General features: G+C 41.1%; 1 protein-coding gene across 7 annotated transcripts in view; it reads right to left on the reverse strand.

Moving 5' to 3' along the window:
• Positions 1 to 23,106, reverse strand: part of UBAP1 (ubiquitin associated protein 1) — a 34,258-nt gene extending 11,152 nt beyond the window's left edge. For 4 of the 7 annotated variants that reach the window (XM_057369647.1, XM_057369643.1, XM_057369649.1 and 1 more), the window contains exons 1-3: positions 22,977 to 23,106; positions 5,670 to 5,710; positions 1,258 to 1,382 (exon numbers count right to left, since the gene is read on the reverse strand). In XM_057369647.1, the coding sequence (XP_057225630.1) occupies positions 1,258 to 1,382; positions 5,670 to 5,703 (159 nt within the window). In that variant the 5' untranslated portion in view covers positions 5,704 to 5,710; positions 22,977 to 23,106. Of the gene's footprint in view, positions 1 to 1,257; positions 1,383 to 5,669; positions 5,711 to 22,504; positions 22,819 to 22,887; positions 22,900 to 22,949 lie in introns of those variants that run through there. The other 3 variants (XM_057369645.1, XM_057369646.1, XM_057369644.1) reach the window with 3 other exon arrangements.
• Between the last annotated feature and the right edge of the window lie 1,363 nt (positions 23,107 to 24,469).

A 24,469-nucleotide genomic window follows, 5' to 3' on the forward strand; every position in this document is an offset into this window, starting at 1 on the left:
GCTATACAAATGACAATACCTACAGGCAGCAGCAGATTTTGCTGTAGTCACTRATATGACAGGATCTCAAAAGCTTTTTCACTCTTTTCACTCTTTTTTTCAGCTCCTTTAAGGCCAGATCAGCACAGGGAGGTATCTACTCACTATYGTGTACTGACCACAGAGTGGTTTAGTTGGAAATGGCAAAATTCTGAGGAACTTAAATCTATCCATAAATATCCACATATTTTTAAATACTAAAAAAAAAATGTGTGTGGGAAACCATATTTCCTGCACTTCTTTTTTTTTTTTTAACAGCACTGACTACAGCTGTAAAAACAGTCAAACTGCAGTGTGAGATGCACAGTCCACACTGTGCAAGGTGCTGCAGTCTGACCAGCCACAGCAGCTGAGCCCCAGTAAAATGGAGACACAGCACAATCAAGCCAGCAACAGGACATCGGCAAGAGACTCCTTTGGCTCTCCAACACTAGCTTAACTGARTGGAAATATGGATACTTGGACAATCAGGTAATTGTTTAATGGTTATGAGGGCAAAGCCATGATGTAGGAAGACAGGGTAATACGCAGGGTAGGGGAGAAAAAGAAAACAAGAAGAAAGCAGAACCACCTATAGCAACCTGCCACAGACAAAAACAATCATCAGTTGGGACTGCTTAAAGAAAATCATGGATCCAAATGAGAAAACATAGTTCAATTAGACTTCCTGTATCACAACCTGCATTTGGAGATTAGATTTTCAACAGTTATGCTAAAGCTATTGATTTTATGCTACTAACAGTTTATTTTACCAGAAACATGCTCCTCAAGACAGGGAATCTGTGTACCAAGCTGTAACCTGTTTTTTTTCCCACAGCTTGAAAAGAATTGTCACTCAGAATTACACAAAAGAACATACARGAACAACACAGAAAAAAAGAACTGAAAATTATGCCCAGGTGTATCAGTTCTTGGTATTTTTGCTCTTAAAAATTATGTTCAGATATTGTCCAGGTAATATTTAAAACTAACTACTACACAAAATCTCTGCAGTTCTTTGAAGCAGACAGACTAAAACAAATGTTTAAAAATAAAAGCCTAATGGCTTTTTAARACAATAAGAATTAGAAGCTTTTTGCATGACCTATCATATTTTTACCTTTCTGTRTAGTCTAACAGATCTTCTAGAAACRCAAGACTGCCATGTGCACCGTGACAACTTACAGCACCACATGTTGGGGCCGGGGTGAGGGGAGAGAGAGCAGCAATACCACTTACCTGGGCTTCTCTGACAAGCTGAGAAGAATCAGGCAGGCAGAAACCAATGGGTAATCCAACCTTTGCTGGGGTTTTGAACTTGTCTCCTATCTTGAACGGGACATCATCAAGGTAACTGAAAGGCCCTAAAAATCAGAAGTACACGTTGTATAAAGAAGAAAAAACCCACAACTCACAAGTTTCATGCTTCCAATTCAGGCTCACATTGCTGTATTGGGGAGCTATTTTATCTCTGCTGCCACAACAATACCACATGACAACACAAATGAARTTTAAAGCTGTTTGGACCTCAATGCTTCAGTTTAGTTCAAGGAGTTTGTTTTATTCCTAAATGGTCTAGCCCATAATTGTTAAAAAAAGGGCAAAACCCCTCATAACACAAAAACCCACCAGATTTTTATGATAATGCAACCAGTATTTTCCTTTGTGACAACCCTATTCCTACACAACCAGATACTGAAGCTCTCCTGAACGCTATATTCTATGTCTATAAAAAGATCCATCATGTTTTGTCATATTCAAAGCAGGTCTTTAAATTACCCAACTTTGGAGCAACTAAGACAAACTGCAATCCAGGTTTGACAAACAAGTAGTAACATTTGGACAGAAGTGGTTACAAAGGCAAAGTGATGACCCAAAGCCATTCCACTAAACAAATAAACAAATACCAAGACTATTTAGCGCAGCTACTCTAATTTTTGAAACAAGGCAACCTAACTTTATCACGCCCTACATCAGTCCTTTGTGTCTAGGATAAGACTTCTGCAAACTCATGAGGAAAAACCTATTAGAGCTCAACCACCTTCAAAGCAGCCAGACTACTGTTGTGTTTTCCTTGAGCTGCTGTGAAGTAGTGTGAGAAAATCCACAATACAAACTACACTCAGCTTTTCCATTAACTGAAAGTAGTCTCTTGGATCACTGGTCTAAGGTTTTGGAAATACAGGCAAGGCTCCTAGCATGTGTAAAAAAAAACTGCGGAGTGCCTCTAGGCCTCAATTGTAACTTCTCCCTGAGTAACACAGATACAGAAAGATGTTAGTGGCAACATCTAAGACKGTGTTCACTGACCAAGCCCTCGCTCAGTGAACCCTGACTCGCTGTTTTTATCTGACCCATTTTCAAAYTCAGATGGCAGTTGAAGTACTGTTTGTGTTTCCTCACAGTTGATTCATCTACAAGGCAGCCACAGACCTCAAGRGGCTGAGCAGTCTCTCATAAACAGGAACATCCTGTCAATCTTCAGTTATAGGCTTATGAGCTGTCATTACTTGAGATGTCATACTATTCTGGTTGATCACAGAGTCCTGTTAGGATACTTTGAAACCATCAGGATGAATAACCTACATCTCACCTGCACCTCTAGGATGAAAAAAGTGCTCCAGTATTTTCAGTGATCCTGACTGGGAATCACACATTCAAGCACTGCACAGCACAGCATCCAGACATCACCTCACTGCCCAAAACCACCACTATTTGCAACACAGCATCCAAACTGTACATGGGCTGTCACTTTCAGAGCCTGATATGCCCAAGCATTTGTTTATATAGAAACAACAACTGTGGCAGCCTCTGCAGACATGGCTACGTCAGASACAATCAGGTCTGCTGACTGCTACCACGTCCGGCTTAGCTCCACTGGCACAAGTCTTGCTGTAAGCCAGATGATCCAAACACAGCAAGATTACCCCTCCACATGGATCTCCCAGCCCAAATTGCTCAGCATTCCAATACTTGTCTTATTARACCTACTGACAATATGCAGTGGTCACTGCCCCTTGCACAACTACACCTTAAGTAGATAGCAACCACAGAGGGTACAAGCACAAACTTTGGTGTTTACATACCAACACCCTTGTTTTGCACAGCAAATAGAAAAACCTAAACACACCTAGACTAGCTACATTGACAGCTGCCAGCTTAACCCCAGAAGCTTGACTAAGAAATAAAAGCCTTCTAGTTTCTCYTCAATATACTGATTTTTTAATAACGACCCCTGCTATAATATCATAATATAACTATAAGGAAAAGCCCATAGGCACATACTAAAACCACATCAAATGGTTTAGGACATTTGATGGCAAAAAGTTTGAGGCAAAGCACTTATGCACATAGTATTCTATTTGCTCCAGACCAAACAGAGCAATACTAGCTCAGTGAAGCTAAAATCTTATCCAGAAAGCCAAAAACTCTTTTCTTTTTATAAGCAGATAATGCTGAACACATTGAGGAGTTAAGGGTGCAAATTGTTGTAAATGGCATATTCTAAAGCAGTAAGAAAAATCAACAAAAAGCACGTTTTATCAAAGACATTGTTACAACAGTCCCATGTTCAAGTAAAACAATTTAAGTTTTTACAAACTGTTATTTAATATGGCTGTTAGCCACTTCATTCTTGTATCAGTTAAAAGCATACTGAGTAATTTCTGAGAATAGGCCTGGCAAAAGTGTACTTGTCAGTCTGGTCTCTGACACTGTGCTCTGTATTACACTCCTGGCACAACAAACTACTGCAAGAGTAAGGTTTCTCTCCACTTCAGTGTAACTCGTAGAAGTGTCCTTCAATTGGCAACAAAATGGAAACACTTCAGAAAAAAAAACCCAAACCAAAACAGTTTCCAGTTATGAATGGTGAATAGTTTTGAAACCATGTGGAACTTAGCTGTTGTGGTCACACAAACCACACTTACATAACTGTCGGAAATCAGAGTTAAAAGCTTTGAAATTGTATAGTGACAGCAATAATACAACTGAAATACTGAAGCATCACACTTGGTATAACCCACACAGGAAAAGGGGTTCCTTTCTCTCCACTCATTCTGTGTGTTCCCATCTTCAACCCACATTTGACCACAGTCCTGAACAACCTGCTCTAGGTGACCCTGCCTRAGCAGAGGCTTTGGACATGACAATCTGCAGATGTCCCTGCCAGCCCCAACCATTCTGTGATTCAGTGACAGCCCTCTGACCTCTAATCAGTAGCTCAACAATAATCACGAGAGATACATCAATTATATTGACCAATTTAATCAGCCTGCCCAAGATATGGAGATGAAGGCAGCYACTGGGCTGGATGCTCTAAACCAAAACTCAACTTAGTGAGGTTACYCATACCAACCCTGGAGAAGACTGAACAGCTGCCCTGCTGATCTCTTAAGACATAATTAGGTAAAAAAAGTTGCTCCACTACTCAAAAACAGTGCTGTGACAGTGTTATTAGGAACAGAGGGTACACAAAGGAGCAGACAAGTTAACCAGGCAGCTCACAGCACCATTTGGACCATGTTATTTTGAAGCCAGGAGCATGTTCCATCACAATACACTGTTCTGGGGAATACTTARGACAGGCTGAATTCTATCTCTGAGCAGTGTCTTTGCAAGTCTGATTAGGCAAGGATAGAAATAAAAACAGACATAAAAGACAAGCAGATCAGACTGTTCATAGAGACCATTTCATTTACAGACACAGGAGCAACTGCTGAATAGCTGGCAGCTACCAAATGAAGAAATTAATTGTCTTGCAGCAGGGTCACTGGGCCACAGCAAAGGAGGAAACRATCTAAAAATGAAGTTTTGATAGGCTATTTTTATTAATCCTTAATCATGTATTTAAGTGACACATTTCTTACTTTGTACTTCAGCTTCACACTTGTAAGACTGAATAAAAAGCTCTGGAAAAAATTAAATTGCTCAGGACCTTCTTATGGGAAAAATTATCCAGAAAGATCAAGGCTGAATTTCTAAAAGCAGAAGTTTTGAGAGGCTGAAAAGTCATGATTAGTGATTTGAGGAAGCCACACTGCATACAACAAACTGAACATAATGTTCCACAGAAATGTTAATTACACTCAAATTACACCTAATTTTCTAAAAAATAAAGACATTACAGGCAAACAACTTTTATCATACCGATCACCTGCATGAGTTTATTCATCTCACATGTAGAAKACAGAAAAATACAGTCTCTTCTTCACTTGCCCTCTGAACCAGATCAAATTAGTCAAATTCAGGAGAGAAACTCATGGCTTAGCAAAAATGAAGCATAATTCAATGTTTTGTTAAGAGCTTCATTTTCAACTCAGTTTCTCACTTCCACAGGAATATGCTACAGATCTAATGTCCAGCTCAGCAAATGTCAGCAGTCCAGCTTTGATTCTGAAAGGGTAAGTTGGGGTCTGCCATGAAAAATGGGCAGCAAACAGAGACTGATTTTCAGTTTAATCAGAGAACACACTAACACAGCATCAGCAAGGAACTATGCAGGAAGGAAGCCAAGGCAATCCATTCCTAACAAGAAACTACTCAGAGGCTAAACAGATTAGTCTCTATGGACTGTCTAAGCTAGGACATTAGTCAGCAGCAATAGTARGATTCATCCTGTAGAAAAGACAAGGATGCCAAATTTCACTTACCATGAGAGTCGGATCCCAACTTCTTAGAAGCCATTTAGAACCTGAAAAATATTTTAAAAAAGCTTGAACAACTTTGTATATGTAGTACAGAGTAAGTCTGTGCAGTTCCAGAGTCTTCTCTCTAGGTTATGGAACACATTGCAGACACCTGATTGCCTGTTCCCACAACAGATAAGAGAACATATTTTTTAGCCTTGAAACCAACTGAGCAGACAAATAACTTAGCCCAGGCTCTGCCATTTGAAATAGCAAAATAAAAAAGAAGAGAAAAAACATCCCCAACCAGAAAACCAAAACAGCTAACAGCCAAGACACAACCAGGGTGATCAGGAAGACAGAGAGTTACAGATCACAGCACTCAGAGGCTGCTCTGTCCCAACCCCATGAAGCACACCCTGCCTCCCTGGGCATTAAGAATAGCTTTTCCTACTGGAAATACCACACTGATCCTCTTCAGTTTAATCCCTGCTACTCTAAAAAGGGATACTACCATACTGAGTTCACAGYCAGCAAGCCAGCGTGGCACTTGTCTAGACACACTGGGCAACGCATAATACAGGTATACAATAAATGGTACCATGAGGATGATATTTTGGATACACACAAGAAACCATTATGATAACAGGCCCCATTCACTGTCCACAACACTTATCAACAATTTTTAAAATTTCGATGCAAATCCTACATGGTCAAGATGCCAAACACAGAAGTGCCGAGCCAGCTTTTAACACAGAGTACGCCTGACTCACAAAAAGAGTTGTTCGAGATAGAATTAGCTGCCAGTTAAAACCCTGCTCCATGATGCTTATGGTTGACTCAATAACATGGGGGTTTTGCTAGATTAGAAGCACAGTGCAAGATCTGTCTCAAGACACCACAACATAATTCCTTGAGTAACTGAATTTATTTATAAGAGCTCCTTGTGACACTGTGCATGAGAGAGACTCAAAGTTGCCCTTGGTCTCTGATGTCCTGCAGCTCACAGAGTGAAATGCCTAACAGCTACTCTTCAAAATCATGGAGCCCTCTGGTACCTCCCCACAAGCAGCAGAGCACAACAACATGGGGCAGATCTAACATTCACACCCATCATTCCCTAGTCAAGGATTCTCAGGCTCACTGTTTCCACTGCAGATTCCAACTCCAAATGTTACACCTTAAAGAAAGGCAAAAATAAGGTGAGAGTTACATAGACAGATTCCTCCTTGCTGCTGCTGACAGGACTGGTGACAAGATGACCCAGTTTCAAGTACTCTAGGAAAGTCCCTTTTGCCGTGCAAAGATGCCTTACAACATTATGTTGAAATCAACCGGTGAACCAACTCTGGCCAACAGGAATCCAACACAAAGCCAAAGCAAAAGCTGCATGAAGATCACCTGGGTGCAACCAGACTTCATGAAACACGGTGAGCAGATGCTGGGCCATGGGGAAGTGAGTCATGTTGGGCAAGTCCAGGTGCATGCTGCACATAAAAGCTGTGTGTCATCCAGCTCAGTGTTTGACAGGTTCTTTTGAGAACTCACCAACTTCTGTCAGCAATGCTATTATGCCCAAAACTATTCCAKTAAGCCAGAAAACTGGTTCTAGCACCTGGTCTCAGAAGCAAACAAAACATTAAGCCTTCAAAGAAAGAAAGAAAAGGAGGTGAAACAGTGCGAAGTCTGCCATCTGAGGAAGGATATCAAGGGCACCAGACCACCCAGTAGAGTTCATGCATGTCAACCACTAGACCTCAACGAGCCTTACCAGTCCCAGTGCCCAGACTGCACATGAAATAGCTGCACTATTCATGTGCACAGGTCTCACCATCAGACAAGCTACTGTGTCAATAGCTCCTCTATGTGAGAGTAGCAATTAAGACATCAACTGCATTTGTTGCTAATGAAAAAGCTTGGTGACATGTAAAACCATACAACCTTCATGTCCACACCAGCCCTCTGTTTGTCACTGGAGATTCTGTAGCACCGCATGCAAGCAGTGCCCACCGTCCGCTTAACTTGGGACAAAGCCTCTAYATGCTTCTTTTAATTTCTCCAAGTTCTTTTTTTCTAGTTACTACTTCAGACTGAAAAGCGAGCAGTCCTTTTTTATAGGATTTAAAAACTTCTAATAAGAAGTAACCTTCTCACTTTGCCAACTTAACTTGACAAGGGAGTTTTCTCAGTGCAACACCAGCTCCTACAGGTTATGCGGCAATGTGTACAAATCCCAACCAGCCAAAACTGCACTTCCAGCTTCCAAGGAGTCTTGCAGCAGCCTATTACTCTGGAGCTTCACAAAGTTCAGTGTCAAAATACTCCACATAAGCAACATGTATCTTGCTTCTGCTGCCAATCCTGTAGTAAAATCCTAATGCTGATCTGGTGTATGCATTAASTTCAAGGTGCAGTGAAAAAATAATTCCTCTGCCATATGCAACACCTTATTATCTACAGAACTAGCTAAGGCACATCAACAGAAAGCTAGTCATGAAATGGGTCATTTCCAGAGACAGTCACACTCTAGTCACACTAGATTCAGGTAACATTTGAGTTTGTATCACACAGGCTCTTGCTGAYGCACTGTGAGTCTGCACTTATTAAGACACCATTACTGCAGAAGGCACTTAACAGCAAATAAAACTGTTAAGCACCACACACAATAAGAGGAGCACAGGTTGCTATAGCCATATTTCATCACCCTCTTCCCAAAGAAGTTTTAACTAAAAGAGTGCCTGGTGACTAATCAGATTTGATGGGCTATTCAGGGACCACTGTTACAAGCATGTTGCTGTTGCTCTGTGGTCCYGGCTGGGAAAGCAGTATTTGCCGCCCGTTAAGTGCTAACAACTCATGTTGTTACTCTGATTCTGGGCATTATCTGAGCATTAATTACACCATGCAGTAAAGGTTTGCTTACTTTTGTTACCACTCATTTTGAAATTTAATTTGAAATTTGGACTGCYTCCAAAGCTTTATTCCAAACCAGATGAGCACAAGGGCAGCCCTACCACTGCTGCCTTTGACCTCCAGACTCCAGAACAAGATGCTGAAGGGCATTAGTTAGTAACAGCACATGGTGGCACAGATTTTAGCCTGATGCTTTACYGCACACTGTAAATCGACAAAGGGCACACAAACTTTTTCAACACCTTTCCTGCTTTAGAGGAACTAGTCAATTGCGTAGTACTACTGAGTGTTCTTACAGCCGCCTACAAGCTCTCTTCTAGAAAGGCAGACCTCTCTAGCCTCATTCCCTCATTCTTGGCTCTGGCCAACGCTCCACTGAGAAGATGAGGGCTACAACTACCTAAAAGTTATAAAGAACGGAAGCAACCTGATGTGAACTCCTCTTCYCATACTCCTCTTCCCATTTTTGACTTAGTAACACTGATGTAGCCAGTCAGCATTCTTAAAACCAGCAAGTCAGAGGAACCCAGCAGAGAAGAACCCAGAATGAGGGCAGAGGATCCCTGAGAGATCATGACAGAAGGGGAGGGGAGACAGGGTAACAACCACCACAACAAMAAACAGCAACACAAAGATGCAGAAACAGAGAAGTGGCAGGGAAAAACTGATGACAGGAGAGACTGGCACAGAGAGGTGACAAGCTGAAAAGGCTTGAAGAGGCAGAGGTGACCAAGGCAATCCACTGGGCACATCATCACTTAAACCTGAATGACATTTCGTTGTGCTGCCAGACAAAAAGAACAGAAAAAAAGCATGACTTGATGTAGGAAAGCAATGCCAAAGAGAGAGTCTTATCAACAGAAGAGAGCACAAAAACTACTATGAAGAAAGACTCATGAAGAATTTCTGGAAAGCTGGGGTGTTTTTTCACTATTATTTCAATGTTTCTTCTACTTTCCCATAAGTTTCGTTCTTTTTTCTTCTGAAGGTGCTCTAACTGGACAAGTTGGAAGAATCCTACCACTAATGATAGCTGTAATTGCTTTATCCACAGTAACTCAAACCAGTTCAACTATTTGCCAAGAATAAATGGGCTGTTGCTACTATATTCCTGGTTTTGGGATGCAAACATGCCTGGATTCCAACCACATGAATTCTCTAAAGTAACTCCCACCTAAAATTCACATAAATGAAAAATTAGTTATTTATGGATGAGAAGAAAGCAAAATGCCTCAAGTTATCAACCATGATCAAATCAGCATGTCTACAATTTTCAGAGAAGAGAGAAGCAATTTCCGTTTTACCGGCTAATACACATTGTGTAGTCTACACACCATCAAGGATGAATCATTCAGCCTGAAAACTACCAAAAAAAAAAGACTGAAAAAGTAAAAAAAAATTTCCTGCCCATTTTACATTCATGAATTACCACTGATCACCAATTTTACAGTAAAGAAAGAAGTGAAAAGCATTTTGATTCAAGTGACTGATTTCTAATGGTCACAGGTGTTCAAAATTTAGACAATTTTCAGTTTTCACTGTAGCTACTTGTTTCAGTGCAAGTGAAGGGCTATTGCCGACATCAGGATTCTGTACATGGCCTCAAACAGCAAAAATAGAAGTCAACAGTGCCTGTTGCTAAGACAAAACAAAAGTTAAGTTTCTCATATCAAAGCATCCCACCTACATAAGTGTTCAACCACTGCCACATAAATTCAGATCTCTTACAATCTCTTTCAGCAAAAAGCTGATCAGTTCACTACAGTACAAAACAATACAAAACTCCATGGTCATTTACTGGAGTATCCAAAAAGATGACATCACCCCAAAACCTGCAGCAATTGCTTCTGCTTTGTACCTCTAAGAGTTCTGCAAACAAGAGCACATGAAGGGACTCCCCTCACAATAAGGCACAATGATGTTGAGCCACTGGTGACTGCTCTTTATGAATAAAGCTGTAAAATTATATGGGACATGTTACAACCACACACCCCAACCAACCCAACCTCCCCCAAAAACCCCCAAACCAAACCAAATAACAATTTAAAAAACAAACCAAAATCCAAAGCCAAAAAAAAAAAAACCCAAGACCCCCAAACCAAAAACCCACAAGGGAAGGAAAAAAGACATCTCTTTCACTAGTCCTAACAGAAAAGCAAGCTCTGATTTTATCTACAGTAAGTCCTCTTAAGTGTYAGCACAATCCAGGAGATAGGGTAAATTAAGGTTCTTGGTCAATTTTGACAAGAACAAACCAAACCCTCCTTGAGGCAAACACTCTTCCAGAGTTGCTATTCAGTTTTCAAGGGACACCAGTTGAAACAAATCTAATGATGTCTTCATTTTATGAGATACAAATACAAGTTGAACATTTAACCTACATTTAACCAAATGCAGAGTAGGGCTTACATTGACAACAGGGGGCTGAGGTGGGAAAGTGTGAGGTATCCCTGCTGCATACATATCCCATGGAACAACAATCCAAACAGCTGTGATGAAAGATTTAAATCTGCAGAACAGCCTGTAAGATCAAATTCATGCAGTTGGTTATTACTAGTGTGATGATTGAGGGGCAAAGGGACAGAAGCCAATAAAATGGCACTTTTAAAAGTATTTCTCAAATACGTGAGTAGGAAGGACAGGAAGAAAAGGCSATGAAGGGTAGGACTGTGTGCAGATCCCACTACCGGATTATGAGACAACACTAGTGATGATCAAAACATCCATTAGGAGGCTTTACATGGATGTTCGATTGCATTCTCCTAGCAGTGATAAACACTAGGAGATTGATTCTTCAAATTGTTCCATTGCTTAACATGACATAGTGGGCAATTAGCCTTCTGCTTCAGGACCTCTCTGTTGGTGCTTCCACACACTCTCAGAGGCATGGCATCTCTCTCTGTCATCCCATATGGATTCACACTGCTAGCATCAAACACCTGCCATTCCAGTTATCCTCACGCCATGTCCCACTTTGTTCATTAAAGACACTACAYTTGTTAGAAGCACACACTGTTTGGGCTGGTTAAGGATTTATGGTTCTTAGCTGGTAAMAGATTGTTCTATTCCTCCTTTAAGATCCTGACTATGTATTTGAAACATAAAGTGATTTGCCAAACATGCCACCCAGAAATCAGGGACAKCCCTACAATGGCTGTGGAAATGAAGTATAATGATATACCAGTTTTTTAGTCACTCAGTGACTTATCAGCCAAACAAGTTTCCAACATGGTTGAAGTWTCTACACCACATAAACCTCTAGAGATGCAAGTTTCACAGGCAACAGCACATGGAAACAGAAAAGTACTTAGAGGCAGGCCTAKGGTCAAAGCAGACCAAAGTTTTACCTTTGGCTGGACAATGACATGCCAAACAACTGCATGGAAGGTGCACCCGTTCTAAATTTAACTGTGGCAGCAAATGAGCAACCTTTTTAAAAAGGACTCTTTCCAGAAAACTCAGTCCTCTTACAAGAGAAAACCACCTGCAACAAATATCKAAGGCAGGACTGACTCCCAAACTCCAGAAATCTGGGCATAGTGCAGGTTCTGTCAGCCTCAAAAGCAGATGTGGATTTTAGAGTGCAGTTTAGTGACCTTTACCCAAGTTATTAAAAGTTCACATAAATAGAACAGCTCAGGGAAAAATAGATGTGTTTACTTCTTTTTACTTCAAGGTCAGCTTCACTAATCTACAAACTACAATATCACTAAAAAAAAGAATGGTAAACTAGAAATAGAGAACTAATTTCCCCTCCCTGAGGCACCAAAGAATGAAGACAAAAATTTGAGARATAAATCATAGCAAAAAWACACAAATGTGAAATGCAATTCCTMCATTCTAGGRAAAAAAAAAGTGAAAAATATGATCCAGGACTCATACCAGCAATGAGGGCTGCAGTAATCTCAGTGCAATTATGAAACAAGTCCCCAGTCCAATGAACAGAGCAACTGTTTTCAACTGCTGTTTTCCTGTATCTAAAGTTTGGATAGCAAATACCAGTTCTGAGAGTTTAAAACAGTCGGGTGGTAAGCATCTGGTAACGATCAACAAATTTAGCTACTTCAGCTTAATTACCATAAGATTTCACACTATTGCAAAAGAGTCAAATTTTTCACAGCAATCTTAGCACTAGCCAGAGCCAGTCATGTGCATTAACTTCCCTCGTTGATCCCAGCACTTTAGCAGAAAGCTAATATTTCAATACAACTCTTCTTGAGTGAGAGAGACTGCTAATTGCTAGTTTCAACAACAAAATACACCGCTTATTCTGTTCTTTTGGTAACGATGCATGAAAAAGCAATATCCTGCACTTTTAAAATGAATGCCTGGAACCCAGAGTATCATAAACTAATTAAAATGCTGCTCTTGTTTGTTGCAGCATTACTTCAATATGTAACAAGCTGATTCTGAAGTACTTGAATATTATTCATAGTACTTCAGACTTGCCCCAGTTATGAATGAGAGCTAGATAGACTTTCAAAATGCTGCCAGCACAACAGAGTAAAACAGCTTTTAATCCATTAATCACAATATACCCTWTTTAATCCAAAAACAACAGAATATGTGCAGTTTCAAGCTTTTTTTGTTTTATGCTGTTTAACCAAGGGAGGTAACAGGTAGCTGATCTGGTATTAYTTAGAACTAAGTTCAGCTCTGATCWTATCAGGACCTCTTCTCAACACTGACACAAGAMCTATTTTGGTGCTGAAAGCAATATATATTCATTAATTTTCTATATTTATTCATTAACCAGAATTCAATGCATTCAAATACATTACAGCAATTAAATAGGTAAAAAATCCATACCAAAATTATTTTGGTTAATAAATAATTATTATTATTTTGGTTAAAAATTAGTGAAATATTAACACTTAGGGAATTACTTTAACAAAACAGGCAAAAAAATATATCAAGAAATCAAGCTAGACGGAAGGCTGAAAATGAAAAATAATATCTGCCAGCAGGTCAAACATCACTTGCAATTCCATGTATTGGATCTTAGCCAAAATATGTGCCTCTTGCACCACGCAAGAAAAATGAGAACAGTGTTACACTACTATAGATGCATCAATTTTTCCTTTTATACTTGGGTCACATGCAGTGCCCACTCTCACCACACATTTAATATTTTCCCAGCAAAACTCAGTGTGGTACTGACAGAAAAAAATAGTTATATTAACTATTCCACCTCCAAATGACCCTGCCTGCCCTGCAGCAAGCAGGCTGAAACCTTGATATTCAGCATGGGAGCCACTGTTTCATACCCTGATTGCACACTCAGTCCAAGCAGTTTCAGGCCACATCAGGCTAACAACAGCCTTTTCCCACTCCCTACAAGATCTCTCCCATCATGTATTTAAAACTGCTGAACTATTCCTGTCATCTGATATCCCTGTTTCCCACTATTTTATCTCATTTCTCTCAACTAAAAGAGCCACATTCTAAGAATATCAATTCCCTGCAAACTAATTTGATTAAATCATGGAATGTTTTGGATTGGAAGGGGCCTTCAAAGATCATCTAGTCCACACAATCTGTCACAAGCAAGGGTATCCTTTTTTTTGATGAAATTGTTTAAAGTTCCATCCACCCTGGCCTGGAATACCTCCAGCAATGAGTTATCCACAACACCCCAGGGCAACCTGTTCAATGTCTCACCACTCTCATTTCTTTCTTATATTAAACCTCAATCTTCCCTCTTTTCAGTTTCATCTTTCAGTGTCGCCATGTTATAGGAAACACCCCAATTCAGTATAAATTAATCTTTCTCCAAATACACACTTTGAGATACCTGCAAGGAAAAGTCCAAAACACTTCATATTCCTGAAGCAAYTAAGAGCTGATCACAGGATATCTGRMMAAWKKKGKYYTCCAAAACACTTTCTTGTGAAGTGACAACATAAGCTCATACCATCTTAAACAGCACTGATTTTCAAAACATGCCTCGTGAGGCTTGGTTTGCCTTTGCCTTGACAGTGCTAATGTGAGAAATGTGAATTGCACCTTAGGTGCCACAGGCATGACATTCTTCACAAGCTTATTTGACTTTTTCTGGGCTTTATACATTTCCTTCAACACATCAACATGCCACTGATGCAGTCTCAGCTTTCAATGACAACTCATTTTGTCCCTAATTCATGTGTCACTCCTATTTAGCCAACAGGCATCTGTCTTCATCTAACCCRTCTTATCAAGACTAAGACAAGAAAATAAACATAGACAGAAATACACATCTGAAAGAATGTCAGGTTTTGCTGCGCTGATGGATGGAACTAAAAGACCAGGAWAAAAACAATTATCACTGTTGAAGATAAGCACTCACTCCAGCTACTGTCATATATTTACTGAGCTGAGGCCTCATCAGGGACATATTTTTTACCTGACTAACTGAAGCGAACAAAGGAGCCAAACTGAAATTAAAAAAAATGCATCAAGCAAATGAAAAGATAGTCCCATTGAAGTAATGCCTAAGAACCAACCTTGTTTCATCTCCAGGCATAATACCAGTCAATTCTGCTTTCAAGTTTTCCTACTCAGTCCAAACAGGACTGAATCACTACATTAAAAAGATGGGAAATACCATTTCCCTAGATGGGAAATACTACTGGTAGACAMCATCAAATTAAAATTCACTACCAGAAGTCATGTTTTTAGATTTAAAAGTTTCACTTGATTTAATTAACAAGGAACCAGTGCATAACAGACCATTAAGAGCAGGAAACTGATTTAAAGTGAATAGTAACTTCTTAATTATTTCTTGCGATGGCTTGTTAACTTCAGAAGAGACCAGAGCTGGTACAAAGATTATGTTCTAGCCTTTAAAAACACACAGTAATAGAAGCATCATTACCAGCTATCAAAACAATAAATCCTCTGCATACAAAAACAGCAGCAAACAATTGAACAGCTCAGCAAACTGGCAGTATCCACACTGAGTAGACTTCTGAAACTGAATTAATTTGGAACACAGGAAGGTAAGTCGCCTTGAGCAAGCTTGTCTAGWGTACAAAAGAAAAAATTTACCTTTGAGCAGCTAAGTGAAAGTGAGATTGCCCTCAGCTATAGTGGATCTGTTACAAAACAAGAATATGATAAGTAAGTGAACTGCTGGCTGTGCTGTGTATTAGAAAATTTCATCAGTCCACACTACCTGAGGGCAGCATACTCAGTCTTGAGCAGAAGCATTTTCCTTGCAAACTCTTAATTTTGTCGTTCTCATGTAGCAAATGCCCCTCTATTACAGGCTACTTAAATGGAAATATGGTTCAGCCTGTAATCCAACAACATATTGAAAAATTCAGAAATGGAAGGTACAAGCAAGAGGGAAAAAACAGAGAGAGAGGGATTGTACCCCTGTTAAACAAGGTCTACTCCATAAGTGCAACTGCTACAGCTGAGTTTACTAGCARTGAAGAGACACAAACATGCAGACAATCYTCACCTTCTGAGAAGAAAAGCAGAGCAACTACCCAATCCTTGAGACATAACTTTCAAGGATGCTACACTCCCTCTTACATACTGCTTCAGAAACCCYTTCCATAAAACAGGTGTCATTCCCCTCTGGCAGCCACAYTCACACAAGATACTCAGTAGATCTCTAMGCATCACACAAATCTTCCTCATGTACCTTAATTCCTACTSTTTCAATTTTAAATGTTTTAAGACTTAATTTCCTCACTCCAAGCAAACTGAAGGGTGCGCTTTCTCTCTCTGTTAAGACAACTCAGACTGCTCTTCAGCACTGCAATCCTATGCTTGCCATTAATGTTTGAGCAGGGAAGTTTAAGGAATAGTGTAAAAGTCTGCACTTAYAGAGAGAACTTTCTGTMACAAATGCACAGAGCAAAATCCAGATTTGCCAAGTAGTAGGAATGACACACACRCATATACACAATTACAAGCTTCCCAACAATAAGGGCATATGGATACTGAACCTTCAGTCCTCAAGTGGAATGAAAATAGAAAAGAAACCAAAGACACGGTAAGACACTACTTTTAGATGAAATCTAGAAAGCTACAGGATATTTATAATGTCAGGAATTACACACATTTCTCATCCATTTTTTTTTCCCCTGAGTGGAAAGTAGTTTTGCTGAAATCCTCAGCACTGCCTAGATCTTATATAAGACTCCAGAATACCTGTCAAGGCACTTAACCAGCAGTAAATCTGTCCCTCTTTTGCAGGTATGTAGAATAAGGCACAAAGGTGAAGCAGTTTGRCCACAATCATCCACCTCAGCCAGCAGCAAAGTCAGAACAAAACCTGTGTTTCCCAAATCACAAACCCACAGCTAGCCAAGGAATCTCACTGCAGTCTCTCAAGTTTGGAACAGGATCTATTTCCTACCTAAAAAGACTATTCAGTCTTTTTATCTCACTATAAGAGCCCCAAGGATGTACTTTTGGATTTGAATACAAAATTTAGTATAGTCCAAATATCTCTAAGTTACTAGCTCAACATTATTTAAGTCAATAATTTTGTTATAGACCATATATCCTGTCTCAGTGGTATAAACTTTTTCCCTGCACATCAGGAAGTTCTTCAGCAAATACAGCAATGAGTACAACCCCCAGAACACTTAAAGTAATGAATAACTAAACAGAAATGGCTCATTTTATGTGCAAAAGATAGAGATACATTAGCTTWATTTTCTCAGGACATTTTGACAGATCTGACTCAGCTTCAGCAATGTAGCCTTACTTCTATCTTATAACTAAGCAKGAATGCTTTGTTGGATGAAGCTGCCCCATGACACCCAAGGGTCATCCCATAGCTTCTCTTCTCCAAACATTTAAGACGGGCAACAACACAGGACTGCTGACAGCACAGAGGTGTCTCTCAGTGGACCACCATAACCATGACAAGGCAGCAAGATGATATTTTTTAAGAAGGAAAGTAGCAAGCCTGTGGGCTGACCATTCCTCCTCTGAGCTATCAGATTTTCTCCGGTAACCTGAGAATCAGTCCCAGTCTGCCCCTATCATAACTCCTATGTCTGATTCAATACAGCTTACTTTAGGAAATTAAACCAGTGCTGCCTAATGACAGAACATGAGTATGACATTTAGATTTCTGCAGGATCATCAAATTACAGGAGAAATTTGCCTTAAATGAAGGTTGTCATAAAATGGATATACAACTTCTGTCCCTGCTTGAAGAGAAAGTGAGAAAACCTTTACATTACTCAGTAGAACTGATTTATCCAGAGTACAGCCTGATTCCAGCACTAAACACAGTACATCTCCAACACTGTAACACATACAGAGCATCCCCAGAGACAGGCAGACCTTCAGAACTGTACAACTGATGTGTACACAATGTGGAAGCTCAGTATAAAGAGGGTGACATTACCATGTCACAAAAAGAGCCATCACAGTCATTCTGCCAACCAAATGCATATTTCCAGAGTCCACCTCTAGCTCCAAAAGCAGCTTAAACCACCTAGCCAGTCATGCAAAACTCAACTTCTCTACCTTTGTCTTCTTTCATTTATCTTTCATCTTATGATTTTGTATTTTGTCAGTTCCATTTATTATGGCTTTTCCAGTTGAAGACCTCCATATAGATGAGATTACAGACCATGAAAGTTTTACTTTTACGTTCSCACTTAAATTTGATAGCTTTCCCTTAASATACAAATTCAGAAATATTCAACAGCGTTGGTTAAAAGCAACAAGCTTTTTCATCTTTTTTTCTTGCATTTTCTTTGCAAAAGAGATTTAAAATCCTAAGCACTGGAATTCAGTGRCCTAGGAACGCATAAGACATCCTGGAAAGCAAACAGAAAATATACATTCAGCTCCCTCCTACAAGCAAGAATGAAGCCTTTAACTACAGATACATATTTTCCCCTCTTCTTAATAAAGAATATGAAGGTACATTTCTTTTTTATATGGTTACAAACACAACAAGCAAAATGAATTTCAATAATCCTTCAGTTATTTTCTACGAAGAAGTYAAATAGACTGGCAACAAACTGGTTGTGGTGACATAATACTTAATTAAAAGATTAACAACACATTATTTTCTCAGAAGCTAAGCAGCATAAAGCTTTGCTGCCTTTTTYACCAATCACAGTTTTATTCCAGATGATTAATGGTAATTTTATTCAAGTAGAATCCTTTCCGTGCGACATGTGATCCCTGTATTTTCACGTCAAAGTATTACACACTACTATGCAAGGACACCACATGACTGCATTAGTCACTAGGATGGAACCAAATGGTGAAACCCAGTGTGGCTTTTTCTGTATCACAAAATGAAACARTATTTTAACAAGTACTTCGGAGAGTGTTAACAAACTAGGAATCTAATTTCATTTAGAGCCCAGAATTGATGAGGCATACCAAACTGAACACATAAGCACTTCCCTGTGTCTAGCTTCGGCACAGGGCTAAACATGACACAGCACAACTGGTAACTGACACCCATTGAAATACATCCTCTCAAAACCAGGGAAAAAAATCTCACCAGTCATTACACTCACGGCTTCCTCTGCRGCTAGCCCAGAGATGTCAAATAGTGCAAGCACAAACACATACATAAGGAACAGGCTTAAAAATAATTTTCACATAAACTAGTAGATAGTTACCAAAATGCTGAGCTCTAGCAACASAGACTGGATAGGAGCTCACAACTCTTCACTACTACATTTCACTACACAACAACCAACAGCTAAGTACAAGAAGTGTACTCATATTCAGACCACCTTCCAGATGAAGAATTGACTACATCTTGGGTAGGACTGACATTCTTCTGATTTAAAATGTTAATCTTGTGTAGCAGTTTCTGACACAAAATGCAGCTGACTCAGTCAGYTACAAACTCTAATACTACTAATGCCACATGACACTTTGAGCCAATCTGCTCTCTTTCTAGAAAGGAATATTTAAGCCTAAATCACAGCAATGATACTATGCTCCCCTTTTGGTATAATACTGTGTTTCAAGTACATTGCAAGCTTAAGGGAGTCTAGAAAAATGTTGTAGCTTTCAAAAATTAAAAAAACACAAACCAAACCAAGTCTGGACATATAATATGCCCTCTAAACGTTTCCCATCCACAGGAAAGACAGCATTTTCTAACATTTAACAAAAAGGCTTTTGCATGCAAAGATCTGGAATTAATCTAGTAATTTAAGAGAGGGAAAGCCCCCTGTGCTCTGGTTCTGATGGAGACCTCAGCAGGRACTACATTGACTGCAAAAGGTCATTAGGGACACAGAACACGAGCTTATTCAAACCAAGTCAGAGGGTCAAAGCATTAAGCAATGGACTTGCATACCAGAGAGGATTACCTACCTAAGTAGTTAACACACAACTGTGAGCTCAGGCTTGTATCGATCAACTGCACTAATCCCAAGGGTCGATTGCACAGTGGTGTGTGCTGCAAGATCAACAGCCTTGCCTTCCCAGTTATAAGMGTAAGTACATGTAATGCAGGGAAGAAAAACCGAACTTTGATGCATCTTAGAAGACCTACTTTTTCAAACAAGAAAACTATTTATAAATTGTAAACAACATTCCTTTGCCTTTCCTTCAAAGAACTCTTTTCAAAAACAGATTCAGAGCTTTCCAATTATGGCTCCACTGGACCTTCCTTACGTTGACACTGATCTGCATTGCATGGATCAATTTTAAATAGATAATCATGCCTTTAGGTTGAGATAATTGTAAAATGACAGCTGAAACGCTGGAATTAATGGTTGAAGAGACTGGGAGTGATTATGCCAGAAACAAAATAAAGAAGTTTGGACAGATGTTCTACGTAATGAGTAAAATTAAATTTCTCACTGACCAATTTATCAAGCATCAACTATAAAATATGAGAAAAGACTACTGTTAAAAACTCATTATACAGAGTTTGAGCATGGACAACAATTATTAATTAAATAAGCTTGACAACTAAATTATCAATACATRGAAATCATACTTACACAAATTAAAAAGAAGGATGAGTAAAATGATACYTTTAGTGTCATTATAGCACTTTTGCCACCAGCACCAGCCAAAACAGCTCCAGCTGTCACAGCGCGACAGATGACGCTGGATTGGTCCAGAAACCTGACTCCATTCTGTCAGTTACAGGTTTTTGTCTCGAGAGTAACAAAACATCATTTGAATAATGGAGATKGAGCTCTTCCACGTGTATTTGATGATTTTTCACCATTATGATTTTTCTACCCATCAACAGAAACTATACAGTAAATCTCCCAGATGACCAAGTATACCCTTTGAATATTGTGAAAATTTAAGTTCTGTTCATTAAAAAGAAACTAACACTTAGTGATTCACATATTTTAGATCTGACGGTTTCTTAGTTTTCCCTTGGAAGTTTCCTGTCCCTTTGTTTCAGTTCACATTCGAATGTACAGTGTCTGACTTCAGCAGCAGCAACTTCTTCCCTGACTCACTTGTTCCACAGTGCGTGCAAAGGAAAAAAAACCAAAGAAAGGTAACAAACATGCAGGCCAAGTACAGGTGGTGAGACAAGGAAAGCACAATCATTTTCACTTTTGTTTCTGACACTAAACCCACAAACCTGCAAAGCTGTTTAAAAATGACATACTTTTTTGTCTCTTTACCCTTAGAATTAGGGGTTTTTGCCTAAAAGGTTTAAGCACCCAGTGGAAACGGTGATCTTAAGAACCACTGGCACTTTTGAATTGCAGCTCCGTGTGTACAGGAAACTGATGTCATTTAGCAGCAGTTCTGCGTGGTACTGTAACCCAACACCACCCTGTACACACCTCAAAACACTCCAGGTGCTGCTGCCACAGGGAGTAYCGCAACACACCCCACTGCCCATGGCTGCTGCACAGCTACATGCAGATTTTCCCTATGGAAAAAACGGAAGGAGGAAGACACAATTGTTTTTAGCCCCCCTCTTGCCTGAAAAATGCCAGGAAATCAACAGTTATAGGAATGCCTGCACARGGGCAGAAAGACCCATTCTCCAAGGCTGATAAGAGAAGGTGAGGAAGAGCYCTGGCAAACTGCAGCACTTCCTCTTTTTCCCTAACACCCTGAATCCACARCTGGAGTAGGAGTAACATTCCCCTCACTAAGATCCCACAGAAGCCTTAGTCCCATAACAGGCTGTGGGATGCAGCAAGCCTTCCATCAGCAGCACAGCCGCTGAAGTTACATCATCAGGCACAACCCAGTTACCCCTTGGTCTGGCAACACTCAYTTGCCAAAGTGAGTCATTTGGGAATATTGACCTCAAAGTGCTTAAATCCAACACAAATACATTTTACTGGRGCCAGGATGACAGCCACATTAGCTCCACAGCCAAGTGCCAGAGTCCACTTGCTTATCTCCACTCTAATGAGACAGCATCGGTGTCGTAATATTTCCGTCTGACTGGGGTTTTCTTCACTTGTTTGGCATTTTTAATGACGTGGAGAATAAAAACATATGATAAGGTAGTTACTCATTTCCATCTATTATCATTTCTTTCACTAAAAAAAAAAACCAAACCAACAAAGCAAACCTTCCCTTTAGTAGGAYACATTTTGAACTACCAAAACACAGAAAGACAGCCCTTGAATTATACCAAATASCTTCATAATGCCCTGAATTCTAGTAAGCAYTGAGCTGCAGAGAACACAAAAYATTATGAAGTAGTTAGAAAACGCTAAACTGAAGCATYCTTACACCAGTGTRTRCATCYGTGGGATGTTKGCATCTCAAACTATGAAAAAGATGTAGTCAAAAGCAGAGCAGCTAACTAGAAAAGRTCCAGAAACAGATGATAAGCACAAATACAAAAGTTTAGGACTACAACCCGTGAAGTAAATATGATTGGCTCCTCAGCCTACAAGAAGATGCACCCAAAAAGTGAACATTCTGTGATTCAGAATATTAATATCACAAGTGGCAAATAYAGGGTATGAGCACCCTCATTTTCACAGCACAAGAGAGAGAAACTAACAAGTTACCTGAAAGCAGACTCGACACATACCACACCCCCACAGAAAATCGGATGTTTTGGTTCTTGACGGATTTAGTTACTGCGGGGAGGCAGGTCCGAACATCGGACACCAACAGCTTACTCGGATTTCAACAGCCACCGGGCAAACTCATCAGGGGTTACTAGGCAGAAAAACATTCCCTTGACCCCAGCAGTCCCGGAAACTGCTGGAAAGCAGGAGTCTGCGGAACAGGAGCGTCAGCCCTCCGCCTGACCTCCCCTTGCTCCGGTGGTCCAGCCCAGGGCCGAGTGCCGTCACCTCGCAGCGGCTGTACCGAAGGGGGAGGAGGTTCTCYGTCCCTTGAGTAGATGAAGGGGTGCGGTCCGTCCCCGCCTGCCCCCGCCCGGTACCTGCGGCCCCCGCGATCCCCGCCCGTACCTGCGTGCCCCAGCCCCGCTGACCCACCCAGTACCTGTGGCCCCACGGTCCCGCCCGCTACCTGCGGCCCCCGGCCCCGCTGTCGCGCCGTCCTGCGGTCACCGCCCGCCGTCCCTACGGGCCCCTCTCGGCGCCGCCGGACCCGGGCGACGCCATCTTGTCTGGGCCCCGCCGGCGGGATGGCGTCACGCTGCGACGTCAGCTGCGCCCGCCGGGCCAATCGGGAGCGCTGGGCGGTGACGTCAGCGCAGCACGGAGGGGGCGGGGCGAAAGCGGAGTCGCGCCTCCTCCCGTGAGGGGCGGGCCGGGCTGGGGCGGGTCTGTGTGTGTGTCACTGTCCCTGTCCCCTGCCTTTGCCAGCCGCTATCCCTCTCCCTGTCCACTCCCTGTCCCTCTCCCATGTCTGCCCTGTTCCACCCCTTTAGCAGCCGCTGGCCCTGTCCCTGCTGCATCCTTGTCCCAGCCCTTGTCCCTGTCTCTTCCCGTGCCTGTTCTATGGCCGCCCCTGTCCTGTCTCTTCCCCGCCCCCTTGGTGGTCGTACCCCTATCCGTATCTTTTTACCTGCCCTTGTCCCTGAACCATTCCCTGTGCCATCTCTGTCCCTGTCCCTACCCTGTCCCTGTCACCATCCCTTTATCTGCCCCTCTCCCCGCCCCTGTCCCTGTGCTGCCCGCTGCTCTGTCCCCAGTCCTGCCCTGCCCAGGGGCTGCTCCAGCCCCTGCTGCCCCTCTCCCAGCTGGGCACCGTGCCAGGCTCCCCAAGGGGCTGGATGCAGGYGGTCATTTCACCCCAGACCCCTCAGACCCTTCCCTCAGCAGCCAGCCACASCCACCTCACCCTCCCGAGGGGTTCAGGGGACATTCCCGCTGGATTTTTAACCTTTTGAGCAGTCCTGGTTTTGAAATGGAGGGGTTTTGTCCAAAATGCAGGTGGCAGTTGTGTATGYGAGGGAGGATATGGAGAAGAGAGTTAAACATGGTAAATCATAACAAAAAAAAAACCCCTAAACTGGCATTTTCCTTTTTATCCTTAGAGGAAACTGGAAAGCCTGAGAGGTTCTTTTATAGGGTTTTTTTTTTTTTCCAATTAGGCTTCTCGCAGCATCCTTGTCTTTGGATTTGGCTAGATGAAAACACAGAAAAAAGGTCCTAAACCAATGTTGTATTCAGAACATATGTACTGATCCCATATGACTGGAGGCAGCATGAAATTTGAGGTGGTCAGGAGCTGGCTGTTTTTTTAAAGCTGTCTGCACATCACATATTTTTCTTGCTTTTCTTCTCTRCAATGCCACTGGCAAGCAGTGATTGCTGGGTTTAGAACACATGCAGTTTTGTCTCTGAAACCATAGAAAAAGAGTGYATGCGCCTGTGAACGTCAGAAAAAGCACTCATCCTTCCACATGAKMCACAAAGGGGTGCAATGAAATGTAAATACACTGTATCTCTTTAACTTCCCAGCAATAAGTGATTTCCAGGGTAGAATGTGTGGGAAAGGACTGGGGGTGGAATTAGAGAAAATTGGGAAGTTATGCTTGCATTCTAGCAGAAGTT

Source organism: Malurus melanocephalus, unplaced genomic scaffold, assembly GCF_030028575.1.
Source record: "Malurus melanocephalus ecotype Western Australia unplaced genomic scaffold, MMel_1.1 scaffold_113, whole genome shotgun sequence".
NCBI classification, from domain to species: domain Eukaryota; kingdom Metazoa; phylum Chordata; class Aves; order Passeriformes; family Maluridae; genus Malurus; species Malurus melanocephalus.